Below are 18,505 nucleotides of genomic sequence, written 5' to 3' on the forward strand. Positions count from 1 at the left end.
AGTAAGCTTTTCTTCTGTAAAGTAGGAAAACATCATTGTCATTAATTGACTAATGGTCTAGGATTTTTACACAAATTTTATCCAATGCTTACCTTAATTAATACCATCAATTAATACCATAAAATTGATGTCATCCTCATAAGATGGCACATTGATAAAAACTCAAAACACATCATCAGGTGCTCTATTAAATACAAAGTGTATTGGGGTCTTAAAAAGGCAGCATGCATAACAGGGCTGCCAACATTCATCCATTGAAATCAGGAAACTTGTGTGCTACACGCATCTCAGTGGGGAAAAATAAGGCCCGAAATGAGAGGCATCTAGACATTTTATTTCTATAAACGTGCAATTTTTGCGATGTGGAAATTTTTGCGCACTTCGCTGGACAAGAACGCAAAAATGAAAGTGCGTGAACACTTTTACTTGTTACACATGTGTGTATTAAAGAATACCCTGTGTCTCTGACACTGTGGAATTGAAAACACATGAAATCCACTTCAACAGGTAGAGAGCAAAAAATTACTTACGCTATAAAATTGCAACTTTTCCAGCAACTGGACATATGAAGAGATAATGATATTTTCAGGAAACCTCCTGGAGAATCTGGGAGACTGAGTAGCTCTGTTTGAATTTTATCAAGCATGTGTCACAGTTAGCATAATCCTCCAGGAACAGAAACTGAACTCTTTATGCCATGACTTATTCTATGAGGAGTATTGCAGGTTCTGCAAACCGGGCTTTTCATTCATGCCAACATGTTCAATGTCCATCAGTCATTCCATGCACAATGCCAAGTGTGTCAACTGGGAAAGTGCATTTGTTTAACCTTTATGCACACTAGATTATTAACTCTTGTGCCAAGTCAAAAAAATCTCACTGAGGCTCGAGGTACGATTGTTAACCAAATCTTAATGGTGCTATGAAGGAAGGTTGGCAAAAGTAAAAAGACATAAAAGGATAAATAATGTAAAAGACAGTAAAATTAGCATGTTAAATGATATCTTTAGGAAACTAAGAGTGTCAAATTAAAAAAGTCAATGGAGAATTTATTCACAGCTTATTTCAACAATTCGAACAAAACACTTTGAAAAAAAAAATATATTTTTGGTTGTTAGCAGCATCCACCCTACTACATTCTACGCAAACATCATTGAATAGACACATGCTAAAAAATGTTAATATAGTCAACACTACCACTGGTGAGAACGGGATTGTGATAATTAGCAAGGGTTGTCAAATACTGGAACTAAATACTGAAGTGAGTGTTTTATCGAAAAACAGAACATAGTGTGACATCATAGGCTTCCCCAATGCTAGCAAATCATGGCAATTACACCAAAGAGTAAATGCAAAATTAATTGATAATTATGCACTGTATAAATTATCATTATTATTATTATCAGTGGTAAGAAATTACTAGTATGCATGGACACACACATTGCACTTTGGCTGTGAAAACTCACAGAGAGTCTTGGTCAAGCACGCTTCTAGTTTCTCTGTGGCCTCGGGAAGCCGACACGGAGAAGTGACTCATTGCCTTCATGGGGTGGTCGCTTTTTACATGTGATGCCCGAGTGATTTCTGCAACCGGCGACCAAAAGTTTGGTTGTCCAATCTCAAAGCAGACATATCCTGGTGATATTCAACTCCCAGCTCAGCATGGAGTCATGTCATACAAACACTTTAAAATGCTGTGGGAATCGACAGCCACCGTAAGAGCTGCTCAAAGGGTCGAAGTTCAAGTTAAGACGATGGCCACATAATGAAGAGGGTCTAGTAGCTTGGTCAAAGAGCGATCTGAAAGAAAAAGAAGAGTAAAAAGATTTTGTCCAAATCAACCTGTTAATATTCTGCACTTCATGTCCAAATCAACCTGTTAGTATTCTGCACTTCATGTCCACGTTGATTGTCATAATAAAATGAAATGAGACTAACACAGAATTTAGCTTATCATCGAAATTCTAATAAAATATCATTATTGAAGGTATGATCTCTCAAGGTTTTACGTGCAACAAAGGAATGAGGCATACAGACTTAAATATCATCCTGGGGGTGACAGGACCTCGTTTTTCAACTTACATATATCAAAAAACTTTCTGATGCAATTTTGAATCCAGAGGAAGAAGGGATTCACTGCAAGGAAAGACACAAGTAGATCTAGAGCATTCTGACTCTTTATCAGAGGGGGGGGGGGGGGGGGGGGGGACTCCAGCTGGCATTCTGCAATAATCTTCTTATTTTGTCTGCCATCACTACGAACTTATCATCTGGGCCGATCTCTGGATTTGATTTCACTACCTTTAATAAAAATATACAAAGAATGGCCTCACAAGAAGCCAAGCCTGCTCTGGACACTCACTCTTAAAGACAGCCTCATTGGTGAGGACGTGCACCCCTTTGGTGTGAGCCTGGGGGATGGCCCAGCGCCTCTGGATCCTCTGGCACAGTGCCCTGCCAGGATTCCACACCTTGCTCAGCTGGGACTGGTCAAACTCCTGCAGACCCTCTACCTCAAAAGTCTGATACTGGCCTGGAAAAGGAGAAAAATGATAACACTGGCAATCAACCCACTGAAGAAAAAGCCCGAGAATACTCGGGCAGCTGTCTGTGGGAAATGCAAGTTACAGCAAAATCAGTCACTCTTCAATGGGTTAAACTGGCTGAATTTTGTTTGGAATTGGTTGTCAGTGAATTCCTGGATTATCTTTGTGCCATACACAACAAATATGACAGCAAAATTATACAATCTTTTCGCAGACCATAGCAAGTACCACATTGGATATGGGTATATGGGACTGCATGCAGCAAGACCTTACCCTGCATTTACAGAATCATCACATGTAGTGAAATCATTTCCATTCCAATAAAGAGATGACATACAACAAACTTGCTTGATATACACAGTATACTGTATATATTATAATACGTGTACAATGTATGTTGCTGTTGTTGTTTTCTTCTTTCTTGCTATGCCAGTGGAGGGTGAATTTCTGTCTTTATTTTAACAGATAGTAAAGTACCTTGTATCCTTGTATCCTATGACATGTATCATACAAATTTGGCAAAGTATCTGGTAATCTACCGATAGATGAAAATGAATGTGACAAAGTTCACAAAGGTCATTAAGGTCAGAACCCTACCTGTCTTCAGGTTCCAGGCAAATTTGAATCCAGTCTGGTACATCTGAGGAGTTTCACTGCATATAAATAGACAGAATTACAAAAAATTATACAAAAATGAACAACTTAATCATGAGAAATGAAACACAAGTTGCATTGAAAGCAACCATGCATTATCTTTGTAAGAAGATAACTATTGTCTCAAGTTTGTCAAGCGCAAAAATTTGTCGACTGCAGAGAAGTCTTATGAGCTGATATGAAATCAGGTTTTGAATCCCTGGAGAGTAATCACAGATATTCTGCAGGCGTGAAAGTAAAAGCAAACATCTGAAAGCCTGACCACACAGATTTTGTCAAATGGCTTAACAATTTTCTATTGATATTGAGTTTACCTTCACACCCCATTCTTGCTTACCACTTCTGAATCTATATATCTAAACTCTTTTCCCTTGACCCGGGTGTAAAAGAGCATACAAAATGTTGTACCTTAAGGATTTTAATACTTGAAAAGCCCTTTGGAATGTAACTGACAACCTGATAAAGTTTACATGTGACTCACCCAAAAAGTACCCCTTGACCCGGGTGTAAAAGAGCAAACCTGAACATGGCTCGGTTTTTATACGGGCAAAGTCCTTTGGAACGTATACGTAACTGATAACCTGATAAGGTTTACATGAGTAAATAAGTCTACATCATTCCCATTCTTCTTTCATCACATACAAACGACTGAAAGCCGCGGATCCACTCACTTTGTGGGATCGTCCTCAAACTCAAACACATCTTTGGGCTTGACCGGCTCAGGCCAGGCACGAACAAGGCACTTGATCATGATCACAACGTTGCATGAATCCGAACAGACCTGCCAGTAGTAATACAATAAATATACAACTTTTGTTCATGTATATTTTTCATTTTGCACAAGAACTGAGAGCAAATTGACAAGAAATATTCACTTTGTGTCAAAGTCGATTCTGCTTCTGACCTTGTTTGTTGACAGTATCATTCTACAACAAATGTCAATGGAGACTTTTTTTAATAATTCACTGATTTTTTTTTAACTCTAATTTAAACAGAATCCTCACATGAAACACATTTCTTAACTCTGTGATTTTCTTTTGATACTATCCTGACTATTCCTACCCAATGGAAAATAAAATTGAACAAGATATGAAATAGTACATAGGGAAATTAAGTGTTTTGATGACATGGAATAGAGACCAACTGTCAGTTATGACTACCACCCAATGCATCAGTTTTGACCAAGCTTTCAACAAAGTGCTTGATTCAGCACTAGACTAATAAGAAATAGAATAGGCCAAATTTTGGGTGGGATGCTTGGAGAGACATGGAAGTATCAGATCAGTAGATGAAGGTGTCATCAGAGTTGTAAAGTTGCAGTGAGAGCAGTAATAGTAGAAGCAATGAGACTCAGAGTGCAGAAAACTCTCTTGCAGCCATGGTAGAAGTTACAGTAGTCCGAGTACAAGTAGTGATGGTGTACATACTGTAAAAGCAGTTAAACTTATATTTTGTGAGGGTTTACTTTCTGTGAAATTTGTAAATTACTGTTGGGATGCAAATTGAATAACACGCAAAAACTATCGCCACCTGATCTTGATCAAATCAATTTTGCAGAGTGAATGGACAGGCAGTAGCGCACTTATGATAGCCCTGGTGTCAAATTGCGAAGGCAAAATCTCGCAAAAATGTCTGTGACCTCATTAGCAAAAATATCTGTGCGCGAAAATAACAGCCTTTACAGTATGCAATGTAGGAGACATATGACAGGAGAGATCATGGTAAAATTCATGAAAAAGGCAGCAATACTTACATCCAGCACCTGCATGTCATAGTCGGTGAAGGCAATGTAGCGTCGGCCCCATGGTGCCACGGTCCGGATGGCTTCACACATGTAATGCTCAGCATCCATGGTCAGCTGCTTTACTTCCACAAAGGGACCCTGCCAAGGCACAGAGAAAAAAGAAAATGAACTCCTTTATTGCAAGAACTGCACTACTGTAGGGAATGTTGTATGACATTCCGACCGTCCAGGGGACAATGAGTTAATAATTGCTTATCTTGGCACAAAATAGTTAAGAGAGACAATTAATCATAATTATCTTGCCAAGAAACATCCATTGTTAAACAGGAGTATCCCCTTGCCCCATTTCATATTACTTCTACTTGTGTACCTGATTGAAATTGCACTATCATTTCTTCGAAACACCAAAAATTACATTCGTTAATAGTATTTTTTTAGTCGTAAATGTATTGTGTTGTGATGGTGTGTCATGATGTATGTCAATATAGGTTCAGTTTCAGTTTGTGGAATGTTTTTGTATGTACTTGAAATGTATTTTATGGATATTTGTTGCAATATCCAAAGTACCAAGCATGTCCACTACGGTCAATAAAGTAAGTCAACCAATCAAATATACAACGATATTATGAAACACGAGTGAAGGAAATGTTGTTGTTGTTTTTTTTGGGTGCAATACCAAAATTTTACATATGCAGTCAATTTGTCATAGAAAATATTGATCTAGTCAATCATACTTATGTTGAAAAGGGAGAGGGAAAGAATCATTGTCAATCATGGCAACAAATGTTGGCTCCATCTTAGTCTTCTTAGATCGCCTTCAGGTACATGTACACATGACACTGATGGGGTTGCGAGAAGAATTTACAGCAGGGTCAGCCAGCATCTGACAGGAAAATATGTCCCAGTCTCCTGGAGCTTGAATTGGAAACATGAAGAGCAAGACTGATAATAATACAATTTACTCAGCGCAGTCTCCTCAGTGTTGACTCTGATTATTATTACCTACCATTACCAGGTACTCATTAGTAAACACACATTGGTCAAGAGGGGGACATTATGGGCGACAAACATTGTAGAAGGATGAGCACAAAAGGATTTGAATCCTAGATGTTCCGTTTATGAATTCAAAGCCTTATCTGCTACACCACAGCACTCCCACATAGGCCCTACACGTAAGTCAGAGATATCGCATTGCTCAGTCTCAAGAATCACTCACCTCGTTTGGAAGACTCCTGTTAGCAAGTAACATGCGCATGTTGTTGGATCCCACTACAGTCAATGGCAGCATGCTGTGATACTCAAAACCTGAAAAAAAAAAATTAGAGCATTAGATGTGTAAGACATAAATATAACATTTACAACTATGACACAATTTTACTTTGATAATTACATTTCACAAGCTTGTAAAACTACAACACTGAAAGCATTTAATAGTCTTTGTCTTTGAGGGAATGTTCCTTTCACCATCTTGTTCTCTAATCTGCTGTCAATCTTTTGAATCAAAACTCATAATATTACATGGTGCACAGCATGTAAAGTGCAGTAAGCATGACAGACTTCAATACAACTGTAAATCACCATGTATGGCTTCACTTATATCTCTTGGAGATTCTGAAAATTGTCCGCTTATCATCTTATACCTGAATGGATCAGTTGCAGTTTAAATTAGTGAGGATACAACATGGCATGACAATAGACAGTACCCCTTATCATCTGGCAAGAGGAGTGAAGGTTTAAAGAGACAACTCTAACCTAAGACACAAGAACTACAGCATAAAAGCAAAAAATGAAACCCACAACAATGGTGAAGAAGAACTTAACAAGATAGCTCAGGGTACACACTTAGTTTCTTTCGATGGACTCATCTACGGAAAAGTAGGGTTTCACGAACTTCTTCACAAGGGTAGTGAAGGTTTTCAAGAAAAAAATTCAAGCCTGATACACCAGAATTACTGCACACACAAACACACACAAAAAAACCCCCAACTAAACAAACAAACAAACAAACAAAAAACCCAACAAACAATAACACCCATTATCAGACAAAGGCGAGAAAAACCCGACAAGTAAGCTTGGGATACACACTTACTTTCTGTTTCGATGGGCTCATCCACAGAAAAGTAGCGCTCCACGAACCTCCTCACAGAGTAGGTGAATCGCTGTAACTTGCAGGTGCACTCACGTATGGTGCTTCGCCCACTGCCCTGCGAGTAGTGGTCAAAGTGGCCGTGGTGGTAGGGGCACGTGTGGTCAATCTCGCTGCCAATGTCATCCTTGTCATTGGCCTCATTCAGACGGTGAAAGGAAACCGAGCTGCACGTGCTCCAGTTGTCAAAAGTGGGGCGATTGTGTCTTTTGGAAAGGAATTGATATCGGAGATGACCACGATATTGAAGACAACAGTACAAAAATGTAATGACAAGGCAACAAAAACAGTGCCCTGGGTTATCATGTTAGACTTTTCTATCTGTTTGACATCTGCAAAACTGGAACTGCATGAGAATCAAACTTTCTAAATGAGAATATATCTGATATGAGGCTTTTTCGTAGTGATCTTGAAGAAAAAAAAACAAACCCACAGCAACTTCCATACTTTGTACATCAAGGAGTGATGGTTGAATCAAAATTCACATCTTATTTTATGAGGCTAGAGTGAAGTGATACTTGAAATATTCAAAATACAGTCAGAAAAGGTACATTTCTATCCCTACCACTTTGAAATCATTTCCACTTCTGATAATACCTTGTCGAAAGACACTCACCGAAATGTTGGTGTTTGGCTCCAGCGGCTAGGCGTGGGGCAATTGCTGGTTGGTGGGCTGAAATCCTCGCTATCAAAACTTCTGGGCGATAAACCATGACAACCAAAGTATGTTTCACTCAGTCCCACATGCTTTGAAGCAGTGTCTGCAACCTGACTGTGGTACCTACATTCCGAGTCCAGCCCACACATATGTGGTAGGTGTCTAGGGCTTCCTTGTAACGGATTTGGGCCACCCAGTTTGGGCGTCATGGCACTGGAGGAGGTCAGGGTTATACAGATCTCCCCTGGGCTTGTTGCACACTTGGATAGCACCGTACGGCTGGAGTCGCTTGATGCATGGGGTACTGGTTTTCCAGATGAAGTGGACGGTTCGTGACGATCGGGGGAAGCGATGAGAGTTCTGCTCTGAACACTGTGGGGCAAACATGAGATTTTGATGCTTCCTGCATCCGAAACTTTCGAATGCGATGCATCTCTTTGCACAGTATTGGTCTTTGGTGGATGCATGCAGTCATTGTCAGTGCTGTGAGAGTCAATACTATCAGAGTCTCCTTCCTGGGACACATGCTCAGTAGTCTTAGTGCTGACTTCCTGAGGGGACGGACTAGACTGGGGTTTGACTGGTTGTCCTTGTAGTACTTTGGTTTGTTTGGCGAACTGGCACAGGTCGGCTCCTTCGAAGTCCTCCTCGTCCAGAATGTCGAGAAAGTCTCTCGAGTCGATGACTGGAGGGGAAGAGCGCTGAGGGGCCTGGAGACCACTGGCTAGCCTAGTGCCGAGCAGCAGGTCCTCAGAGTCCGAGCTCTCCTCGTCCAGCCCAAAATTGCAGAAGTCGGTGATGGCAGTGGAAGACGCTGAGTAGATAGGCACTGTGCTGAGGTCCTGGCGTCGCTCTGCCCCAGCCCGCTCCTCTCCCTGACCCAGAACCTGAGATGTGGCGGCGGAAGAGTGCAGCCAGTCGCGGCAGCGGTTGCCGCCTCCGCGCAGCGAGCTCACGTCTGAGGCACGTGTAGCAATGGACCTCGCCGAGCTATTGCCGGGAGAGTAGAGGCTGCTGCAGGGGGATCCCTTACCCAGGCTGACAGCGAGCGCAATGACTGAGTACCCTGTGTTGAGGATTGTCACCCCGTCCTTGGAGAGGCTATGCTTGGGTGAGAAAGATGGAAATGGCGGGGCGAGCTCGTATTTGGTGTGGACAGCAAAGCCGTGCTTGAGACAGGTTGGAGCGGCCGGAGTAGGAAGGTCCTCATGGAACTCTGGAGGTAACCAGCTTGGGTTGAAGCCTGTGAACACAAAGCAGTATCACATCAATGTCTCATATGAAGATACGATGTAAGCAGTAGAAAATGCATCATCGGCTATTGACATTTGGAACATCCACAGATGTTAAAGTAGTTACCCAATGACATAGATAAATATAGCTATGATCATTCGCTGATGCACCCTCACAGTCGGATACAAAACACAGAAGACATAGTACAGATTGCATATGGTGACTGGACATCCATTACCATGACGAAAGGAGAAAGAATGCATGATGGCATATTCCAGCCTTTGCTCATGGTTCATCTACAGTTGAATTATCCCTTTAACTTGAAAATATTCACCATCGCTACTACCTACTACTGCTAATATGGTCTTCTTTATCCAGGATAACCTCTTTAGTGATGCCACTGGTCTACCAGAAGGCCCTGTCATCATAATTACCCTAGCATTGCCAGGTACCCATATATACACCTGGGTTCCACAAGGTTTGGGTAAAAAGTGTGGTTACCATGGCAATGCATTGTCTGATACAAACACAAGGGACATTTTGTATAACTACACTTAAAGACCATCACACACACCAAATTTGACCTTCATAGCTTGGTTTATTTTGATACAAAAATGAGTGGTTACCATGGCAACACATTTTCCTTAAACTAACACATTGGTGTCTTGCAAAACTACACTTCTAGATCATGATACAAACTAAATTTGACTTTAATTGCTTGAATGAGGGAAAAGTAATACGATCTGCAAGGTTTTGGTAAAATTGTGGTTACCATGGCAACGGTTTGTGTGACAAACACAAAACTTATGTGTTCCACATCTATACCTCAGGGCCATAATGCCTACCAAATTTGGTATCAATTGCTTGAAAACTGTGGAATAAGTCCACACCACAGGATTAAAAACAAACAAACATGCGGTTACCATGGCAACGCATTGTCCGATACAAATACAAAGGACATTTTGCAAAACAACACTTAAAGAGCATCATACACACTAAATTTCACCTTCATAGATTAAATGGTTCAATTTGATACAAAAATGAGTGGTTACCATGGCAACACATTTTACTTATATTAACACATTGGTGTCTTGCATAACTACACCTCCCGATCATCATACATACTAAATTTGACTTTAATTGCTTGAATGATGTGGAAGTTATTCAATCCACAAGGTTTTGGTAAAATCATGGTTACCATGGCAACGCTTTGTCCGACAAACACAAAAATTATGTGTTCCACATCTATGCCTCAAGGCAATAATGCCTACCAAATTTGATTTCAATTGCTTCAAAACTGTGGAAGTTGTTCACTCCACAAGATTTCGAAGAAAACATGCGGTTACCATGGCAACGCTACGTCAAGTACAAACACAAAGAGTGTCTTGCATAACTACACCTATAGATCATCATAGATACCAATTTTGAAATTGATTGCTTAAATACTATGGAAGTTATTCAATCCACAAGGTTTTGGTAAAATTATGGTTACCATGGCAATGCATTGTCCAACAAACACAAAAAACATGTCTTGCACATCTATACCTCAATATCATCATTTACCCTAAGTTTCATTTAAATTGCTTCAAAACTGTAGAAGGAGTTCGCGACGCAAGATTTTGCAACAGACCGACCGACCGACCGACCGCCTGCCCGACCAACATCACGGTGATTCCTATATACCCCCTTCACACTACGTGTGGCGGGGGTATAAAAACAGTTTGTCCAACTGTACTAGCACTTGCAGGGATTTGAACTCGGGTCCCCAACAATCCACAATGCCACAGTGACCCCACACTGTAATTGGATGCATGCAAACCCACTTGGAAGGAAAGTTCTGCTGACTGGTCACCTGAAGAGATATTGGTAGTCATGTCTGAGGTGTACTTGAGGTGGAGACAGGCCTGGCAGGGCTCTGCGGCTGGGACAGCTGTGATCGTCACATAGCACAGCAATTTCTCCTCATCCGTCAGTGGCTTTGATGATGTTGAGCTTTGGGAGGTATCAAAGAAGATATGGAAATTGAGTTATGAATGGCTGAAAAAAAAGGACATGTTTACTGAAATGATCTGCAATGGAATAGAAAATGTAATTTGAATTTCTTTTTCCATTTCCGTGGAGTGTCCACAGAATTTTCAAGTCACTGTAAGATAGGTTATTCTAATTTCTATGGCGGGAGCAAAATTGTGACCCTGAATTAAATACTAGAGCTGTAATAATCCCACCTAAAAGAAGAACGTAAGAAGAAAATGAAAATGATAAAAAACAGGATACTCCACAAGGGAATGCAGCAAAAATTTATTTCGGTCTTTCAAATTGATTAATGAAATGAAGGCTTATGTTTAAGAGAACGGAACTCCAGTGGGTACACTTTGCTTATCATCCTTGTTACAAACAGATGAGTGGTCTCACCATCCATACACCATGACTTTGGTGTTATCACTGGGCCAACTACATACGGCAATGTACAGGTCCTGTTGTATCTCTTCCTCACCAAACAGGCCGACCTCTGACACCTAAAGATGAGACCAAACAAAGATAGGATGACACCAAATCATGATGAGATAAGCACCATATCAACAGAAATCAACACTCTAACAGTAAAATCACATTCATACACACATATGTAAACACAAATTGGCACTTAAAACCGAAGAAGGAAAATTTTTCACACATCATTCTTACAATTTGTTCATCTTTCCTGTGAAAAATGAGTAGGCCAGTTTGCACATAGCATGTCAGACTGGCTCTTTGTCAAGTGCCGACTGATTCTGTTATCTCAATATAAATTTTGGGGAATACCCACAACTCATACACAGGGCTTAGACCCTTGGACATTATCAATGTCATTTCCAGAACTTTTTGTCACGCAGCATTGTAAAAAAGTGGTATCAAGAAATGGGGCCTTGCCCTGAAATTGCCTCAATTCAAGCCCTGCTTGTATATTACATTAGATCCATCCAGGGAGAACCCTGTGGGATTTAAAGCCTACACTGCAAGCAAGTCAGAAAGAAAGAAAGAAAGGAAGAAAAACCAGCCCTGGCCATTATATATTAAAAAGAACTATGTCAATTAATATATCAACTTAAAAAGCATCAGTCAAAATGTCAAGATCTTTTCTGTTGGAACCAGGATATATTTGACATAACTTAAGTAATAGCTGACTGATTTATGTCCTATGGAATCTCTGCCAATACAAGGCACTCCTGTCGAGAAGGTAGCATCTATCCCCCTTTTACACCACCGAACAGACGAAGTACCATCCACTCTGGCTGCTGCTTTGGTCCGACTCCACTACTTTGCATTCAGCAGCTTTCCCCGAGGAAATTTACAACCTTCACTCGAGCTCACCCATACTTTCCACTGTATAGCCCCTAACCTCAAGGTCTGTACATATGACCACAAGGACTCTTTGTCTGAACCATTTTCCCCTGCAGAGTATGCACAAACTTCTTCCTCTTCTGCCTGATCTCGACACTTGGGGATGATGGACAAAACCTGGTTTTCTGAATTTTCCAGAATATTTTTGAAGTGCCACCTAGCATGTTTGTTGTTTCACTGTACACAAAACCCCAGAGTCCTGACACACACCTTTTTCTTTTGCTGTTGTTTGTTTTGTTTTTCATCCTTCCATGCAGATGATGAACCTGCTCTCATGTCTAGGTGTTTACTCTAATAGTTATTTTAAATCTTTCTGGCAATATATAATTGAACAATCAACTACTTTGCAATAGAATGCTTATAGCAATATTTGTATTACAGTTACCTTCTCCATGGCCTTGTAATGGTTGAATCTCCACCAGTGGAGCTGGTATATATAGACAGGAAAAGCTGTGTGTTCATTGGTGTCCACGTTGAGTGTGTACGACAGCACAAAGTTTCCATCTTTGCTAAAACCTAAGAATACATGGCTGTTTGGATTCAAGGGGGGAACAAGGATATATGAAAAATGCATCATTTCAAATATGAAACATCAAGGGTGATCATTTGTGACCGTGCACCTCAAAACGAACATAAAGTCGCACACACTGATTTTGCGTGAGGACTGAAAATAAGTGAAATGGGTCAACCTAGCCGAACTTGACTTTTTCATATTTTCTGAAAGAGCGGGTCTTCTTTTACATTATGCTAAAATTTGGTATCATAAAACGGGCAAAAAAGTGTGTTTTTTTTAGCAGTTTATCTCCAACATTTTTGGTAAAATAGTGTGATTAGGTGTGTCTTTAGAATCCCTTTTTCATTTCTGAAAAACCTTGTCCACACTCTTCACTTTCAATTCTAATAACTTTTGAAAGGATAGTGCTACTGCTTTGAAAGTTGGCATTGATTATGGACAGAATGTGTTAATGAGGCATGCTTAATTTCAGTTTAAGCTGATAATCCCTTCATTGTTGTTACTCTGGCGGTTTACTTCCTGTTTTTTGTCCCATTCATGGCACACCCAGCACGGTTTGGTAAAGATTAAGCGCTTGAATAGACACTGTACTTTAGAGCCTCTTTTCTCAGTTCACACTTTTCCTGAGTTTGTACTTTCTTTCCAATATTTAGATAGGTTAGGAGAGTCCATTTGATTTGAGTTATACATCATTTTAAAGCTTAAAGTCTGCTCTTTCAGAATATGGTCTTAACTAAAAATTCATGTCTGGCGACTTTTTGTTTGTTTTGAGGTGCAGGGTCACATTTGTCATTTGCAATCACGCATTCATTGATTTATCAATTTTCACTGAATAAACAAAAGGAAAACAAAATGTCGATCACATATATCAGCCACACTGTACATTAACCAATCGGAGCACATGCTGAGAACATTTAGGCAATGAGAAAGAAGTACAAATTTCTTTTCAAGAGACAAATCTGCAATTTTTGATGACATACCTTACAACATATTTGTGTCGACATGTGAAGCAATGTTTCTATTTCAGAGTTGTTAATTTTGCAAATACCAATCGACTTGCGAAATTTACAGAAATGACAACACCATGAAATAAAAGCTGTATGTATACAGTACTTTCGAGAAACAATAAATTATACCCTTTGCTTATATAAGAAAATACTGCCCAGAACCGTAACTAATAAAAATCATTTTTGTCCCATTATGGCATGAGGTTCTTCAGAACTTTTTTTACATTAGAAATCAGACATCCATACAGATTATATCACTCCCTTGTTCACATCTGCCTTCCCTTTCTCAAAACAAGACAAGTACACAAAATTATAAACAATAGAAACCAAAGGCAGACTGAAAACTTTTAGGCATTAGGTCTCACCCTTCTTCAGTGAGGAAATGGTCATCTATGATGGCTTTCAGAGGAATACCAAGTCGTCCCGGAATCCTGCCAAACAATGATCGGCACACTGGGTATGTCTGTCTGGTTGGCTGTAGACATCCTCTCAGCTGGAAGGAGATACAATTATTAGGCACAACATGTGATGAACAGTTCATGTTTAATAGCATTATATCAAATTTAACTGTAGGTGCACATTTATAATCTAGCATTCAACTTCCTCCGAGGTCAAACTGTCTTCATTTCAAATTAAAGAAAGATTTAATTTTAAATATAATTCACTTCTAAGCTGTCACTAACTATCTCCCTTGATTAAAGAAATAACACAATCTAGAAAGGATAGATAGATGGATAACTTGAAATGGGTGGCGGAAAAAAAATAAAGAGGATGTCAGATTCAATTATCGAAAAAAAAAAATGGAATAAAGACTAAGTAAGATTGTAACTCAAAATTCTTTGTCCTACGCGGTGTGGCCATGTGCAAACTGTCCCAGTTCAGTGATACAATCAAAATGAAACTGAGACAAAGAAACATTTGAAACCAAGCCTAAACTTCTTACCAAATATTCTGCAACAAATATTTTAGAATCTTTCCAAGGCCATATTTACTCACAAGTTCCTCCATTACTGCAAGAAATAGCTCCCAAAGTACACATCTTTGTTTACATCCTAAATGAAAACATTTTGAATAGAACACTTTGTTGCATTTTCTGCATAAATGAGTTTATCAATTATGCATAAAAAGTTTGTAACATCCATGTCCAAGGAATCTCAATGTGATTGGTCAATACTGAAAAATTTCCCATCTGACAGTACAGGAATCCGCTTGCAAATATTTTAAAGTACTGCAATCAAACTTAATTCCTGAATGTAACATCACAAATATTAATACAATGTAGAATCTTTTTTTGTGTGTGTATTCATAATTGATTTTTAATGTTTATTCAAATACAAAAGAACAGTCTATTGCATTATGGACATAGTAGATTTCTATAAGCTGCAGCCGATTATCACAATAGACTATAGATCTAACATGTTAGACAGTATTTAGGCCTTATGGCAAGTTAGAAGTTTGTAAGCGTGTGAAATTTATCATTATTTTTTAACTTCCCTGCAGCAAGAGCTATGCAGCAAGAGCTGGTGGGCGGGCTCTTGCATTGTATGTGACTATGTATGTATCCACAAACAGCATCATGGAGGGGTTCAGACTGCGTTTGACTTTGATGGGGTTCGTGAAGCCAGACTAGTCAACATTTCCTTCTTAATCTTAGGCTTTTAACATATCGATCTAAAATGGTCCACATAAAAAACTAACATTTCTATAACATTTTAACAACCAGGCAAAAAGTCACTAATTAAAACTCAGCAACAGTATGTTCATCATCACCCAACTAGAGACAGAGTTCATTTGACACCTTGAATCTAAAACCAGCTTATTTTGTGTTTCTAGGACTATAGAACAACAGTAACGCTAGATCTCTATAGTTCGGTTTACTGCTTAGACCGCCAGCTGGCCAGACCTACTGCATGCACTAGCACTGCACCGAATAGCAGTGGTCTACATGTAACGTTAGGGATTCACAGTCTGGCTTGATCATGTTGATCAAACCTCTCGCAGCAATAATAGTAATCTGGACCTTGGTTACTTTTCGTCTTATCTTCATCATTTTTCCTGGGAACAAGCTAACGAGATACCAACCTCTCGCATTCGCAGTCTATGTGTGACGTTGAAAGATGCGCTCACTCCCTTCCTTGTGTTCATCAAACATGGAAAACCCTTCAAAGTGCCCGTCCTCTTCTGCGACATAGCTCACACAACAGCGGTGTACGGGTTGGCGGGAACGCCGCACCTACCCGCGAACACTTGGCCAACTTATGATGCGCTCCACGGGCTCCCGTAATTCACCATGTAGCATGTATGTGGTTTGTACTCTTTGTCACTAAAATTGGTAAGAGTCTAACACAAAATAACCTGACAGATAAATTCAGAAGTTCATATTTCTGAGGCCGAGATTCTTCCTATCCTAACTCGACCTATCAAACACTTGACCTTGGGCAGATGAAGCAGTTCGGTTGATGTTTATTCATAGTTATCAGATAGACGAAGCCAGCCAGCGGTTTCACAGTTTCTCGTACGGCTCTCTCTCGCGATTTCTCGCGGAGTAAATGTCATCTCGAACAGCGCGAGACGATCATGGATAATACCACCTAGATGACCAAATTTAGGTAATATTATGTGTTGATTTTTATTTTCTCCCCCCCCCCCCCCCGTCTATACAGTACAGGTTTACAGATTTTATGTGGATGAGGTTTGTCATGTCAGAAATAATAGGCCTATGGAAGTAGAATGCTCTGCATTTCGGGGCAAGTTGCAGAGAGCTAAGATGAAAGGAATCTTTCATAGGATATCTAAAGAGACCAAAGTAGATAGGCTATAACAATAGTTTCTAGCCCCCTCTCTCTCCCCGGCCTCTCTAAATCATCGGGGGGTGGGGGGGGGGGGGGGGGGTGAAGGGATAGAGGGGGTTGAGAGACAGACAGACAGACAGACAGAAAGATATCACATCTAGAGGAGGAGTGAAATGAGATGTCATATTACGGTGTGATAACTAGACTGGAGAATGAAGAACTGAAAGATATGTGGAGGAAACATGGAAATAGTTTAACAATGGCAGTGCTCTTGCTTGAAGTATCTGTACGCAGTCAAAGCATGGAGTGATTCCGCCCCCACTTTTTACTTAGTGCAGAAGATATAAGGTCTGACTTTTTGTGTCCCCCACTTTTTTTGCAGAAAATACTTATGGTCTGACAGTTGTGTTGCTTCTTACATGTAGGTGATGCCTAACTCGATAAAGAATTGTCAGCGAAAACTGTGAAGACTTTTTTCTTTTTCTTTTTTCTTTTTTTTTTGCTTGTCAGCCGATTTTGATTTTATTTGATTTTGATTTTATTTCTGAATTTTTTTTCATACTAAATGAAATACAAGCACAGTTGAACGAACTAATTGAGCACAGTATAATTTGAATCTGACAGTTAAAACAAATAAATGATAAATTCAAATATCCAACATTTTTTTTTCTGACATATAATGCAAAATGAAAATAAACTATTTTGTGCATACATTTATGCAAACATAAGTTACAGTATATTTATTGTTCAAAGACAAATTAGGCAACTCTTGGGATACTTTTGGGATACAAGTGGCACCCAAAAGTGTGAAAGCCTTATTTTCTTCTTGTTAGCCGATTTTGGGGAGGTAAGTTGTAGCAAAAAATGTTAAAACATTTTTTTTTGGGGGGGGGGGAGGGGGGGCGGTGGGTGGAGGGGGGAACGGTTGTAGCTAATTTTGGTAGGCAAGTGGCAGGAAAATGTGCCCCCCCCCCTCCATTCCTGAAAATGAATCAATATCCCTATTCCCATACAGTTCCCCCCCCCCCTCCAAAAAAAGAAAAAAAAAGGCATAGCGCCGCCCTTCCCGGTTGTATATAAGCTTGTAGAACGTGGACCATCAGCGCAATTTCCATTATGAGCTTATGATATTATATCATCATTATACAAGGTATCGATTCTCCTTATACTCTCAGGTAATAAGATGAGAACCTGGGAGCAGTCACGCTTATGCTTTATAATTGCACCTTTCCTATTTGGCTGTTAAAGGCATCATTTTTGCAGATGAATCAAAATAATTGAAATGATAATAATGATAATAATGATAATAATAATCATAATCATAATAATGATAATAATAATAATACTGATAATAATACATTTATAAAAGCATAATAAAACCCAGCGTTAGTGCTTTAAAATGGTTTCAAAATGCGAGTTAGGGATAGAAACAACCACTGTAAAAATTTAATCCATGTAATCGATGTTAAGTATTGTTGAAATTAATACACAAAATGTGAACAATAAAAATGTTTCCAGAATAAACCGTCTATAGTTATGGTTTATCGAGAAAAGTACTGATATCTCCTAATATTTTGGGTCTTATTGCAAAAATCTTATATGGTAGGATGTTTTGTGATACAACAGACCTACACATATGCATCAAATGTGATATCTTGCACAGATTTTAAATCGCTGTTCCCAAAGGTAAAAAGGATCGACCTCTTATACAATATGAACTGTCCATAATACGGGCTCACACTAGCTTTCATATAAATATCCACTTAATTGTAAGTTTTTGTCCGTTTTACCTTGTTTTAGATTGGGGCCTCACAATATTATGGCCTTCAT

At 39.5% G+C, this 18,505-nt stretch overlaps 1 protein-coding gene across 1 annotated transcript; it reads right to left on the reverse strand.

Annotated features, from left to right (window-relative positions):
- Nucleotides 1-1,511: 1,511 nt before the first annotated feature.
- Nucleotides 1,512-16,293, reverse strand: LOC139716941 (DDB1- and CUL4-associated factor 15-like). Its single transcript, XM_071628467.1, has 13 exons — nt 15,966-16,293; nt 14,249-14,376; nt 12,748-12,892; nt 11,394-11,497; nt 10,834-10,973; nt 7,707-8,991; nt 7,034-7,296; nt 6,161-6,249; nt 4,954-5,082; nt 3,872-3,981; nt 3,144-3,199; nt 2,363-2,533; nt 1,512-1,800 (listed from the first exon to the last, which is right to left on the reverse strand). The coding sequence occupies exons 1-13, from the start codon at nt 16,071-16,073 to the stop codon at nt 1,742-1,744; spliced, it is 2,787 nt and encodes a 928-aa protein (XP_071484568.1). The 5' UTR covers nt 16,074-16,293; the 3' UTR covers nt 1,512-1,741.
- Nucleotides 16,294-18,505: the final 2,212 nt, after the last annotated feature.

The sequence above is a fragment of the Diadema antillarum genome, unplaced genomic scaffold (assembly GCF_040938485.1).
Source record: "Diadema antillarum isolate AM-2024a unplaced genomic scaffold, OU_Dant_1.0 scf00000071, whole genome shotgun sequence".
Classification (NCBI taxonomy): Eukaryota; Metazoa; Echinodermata; class Echinoidea; order Diadematoida; family Diadematidae; genus Diadema; species Diadema antillarum.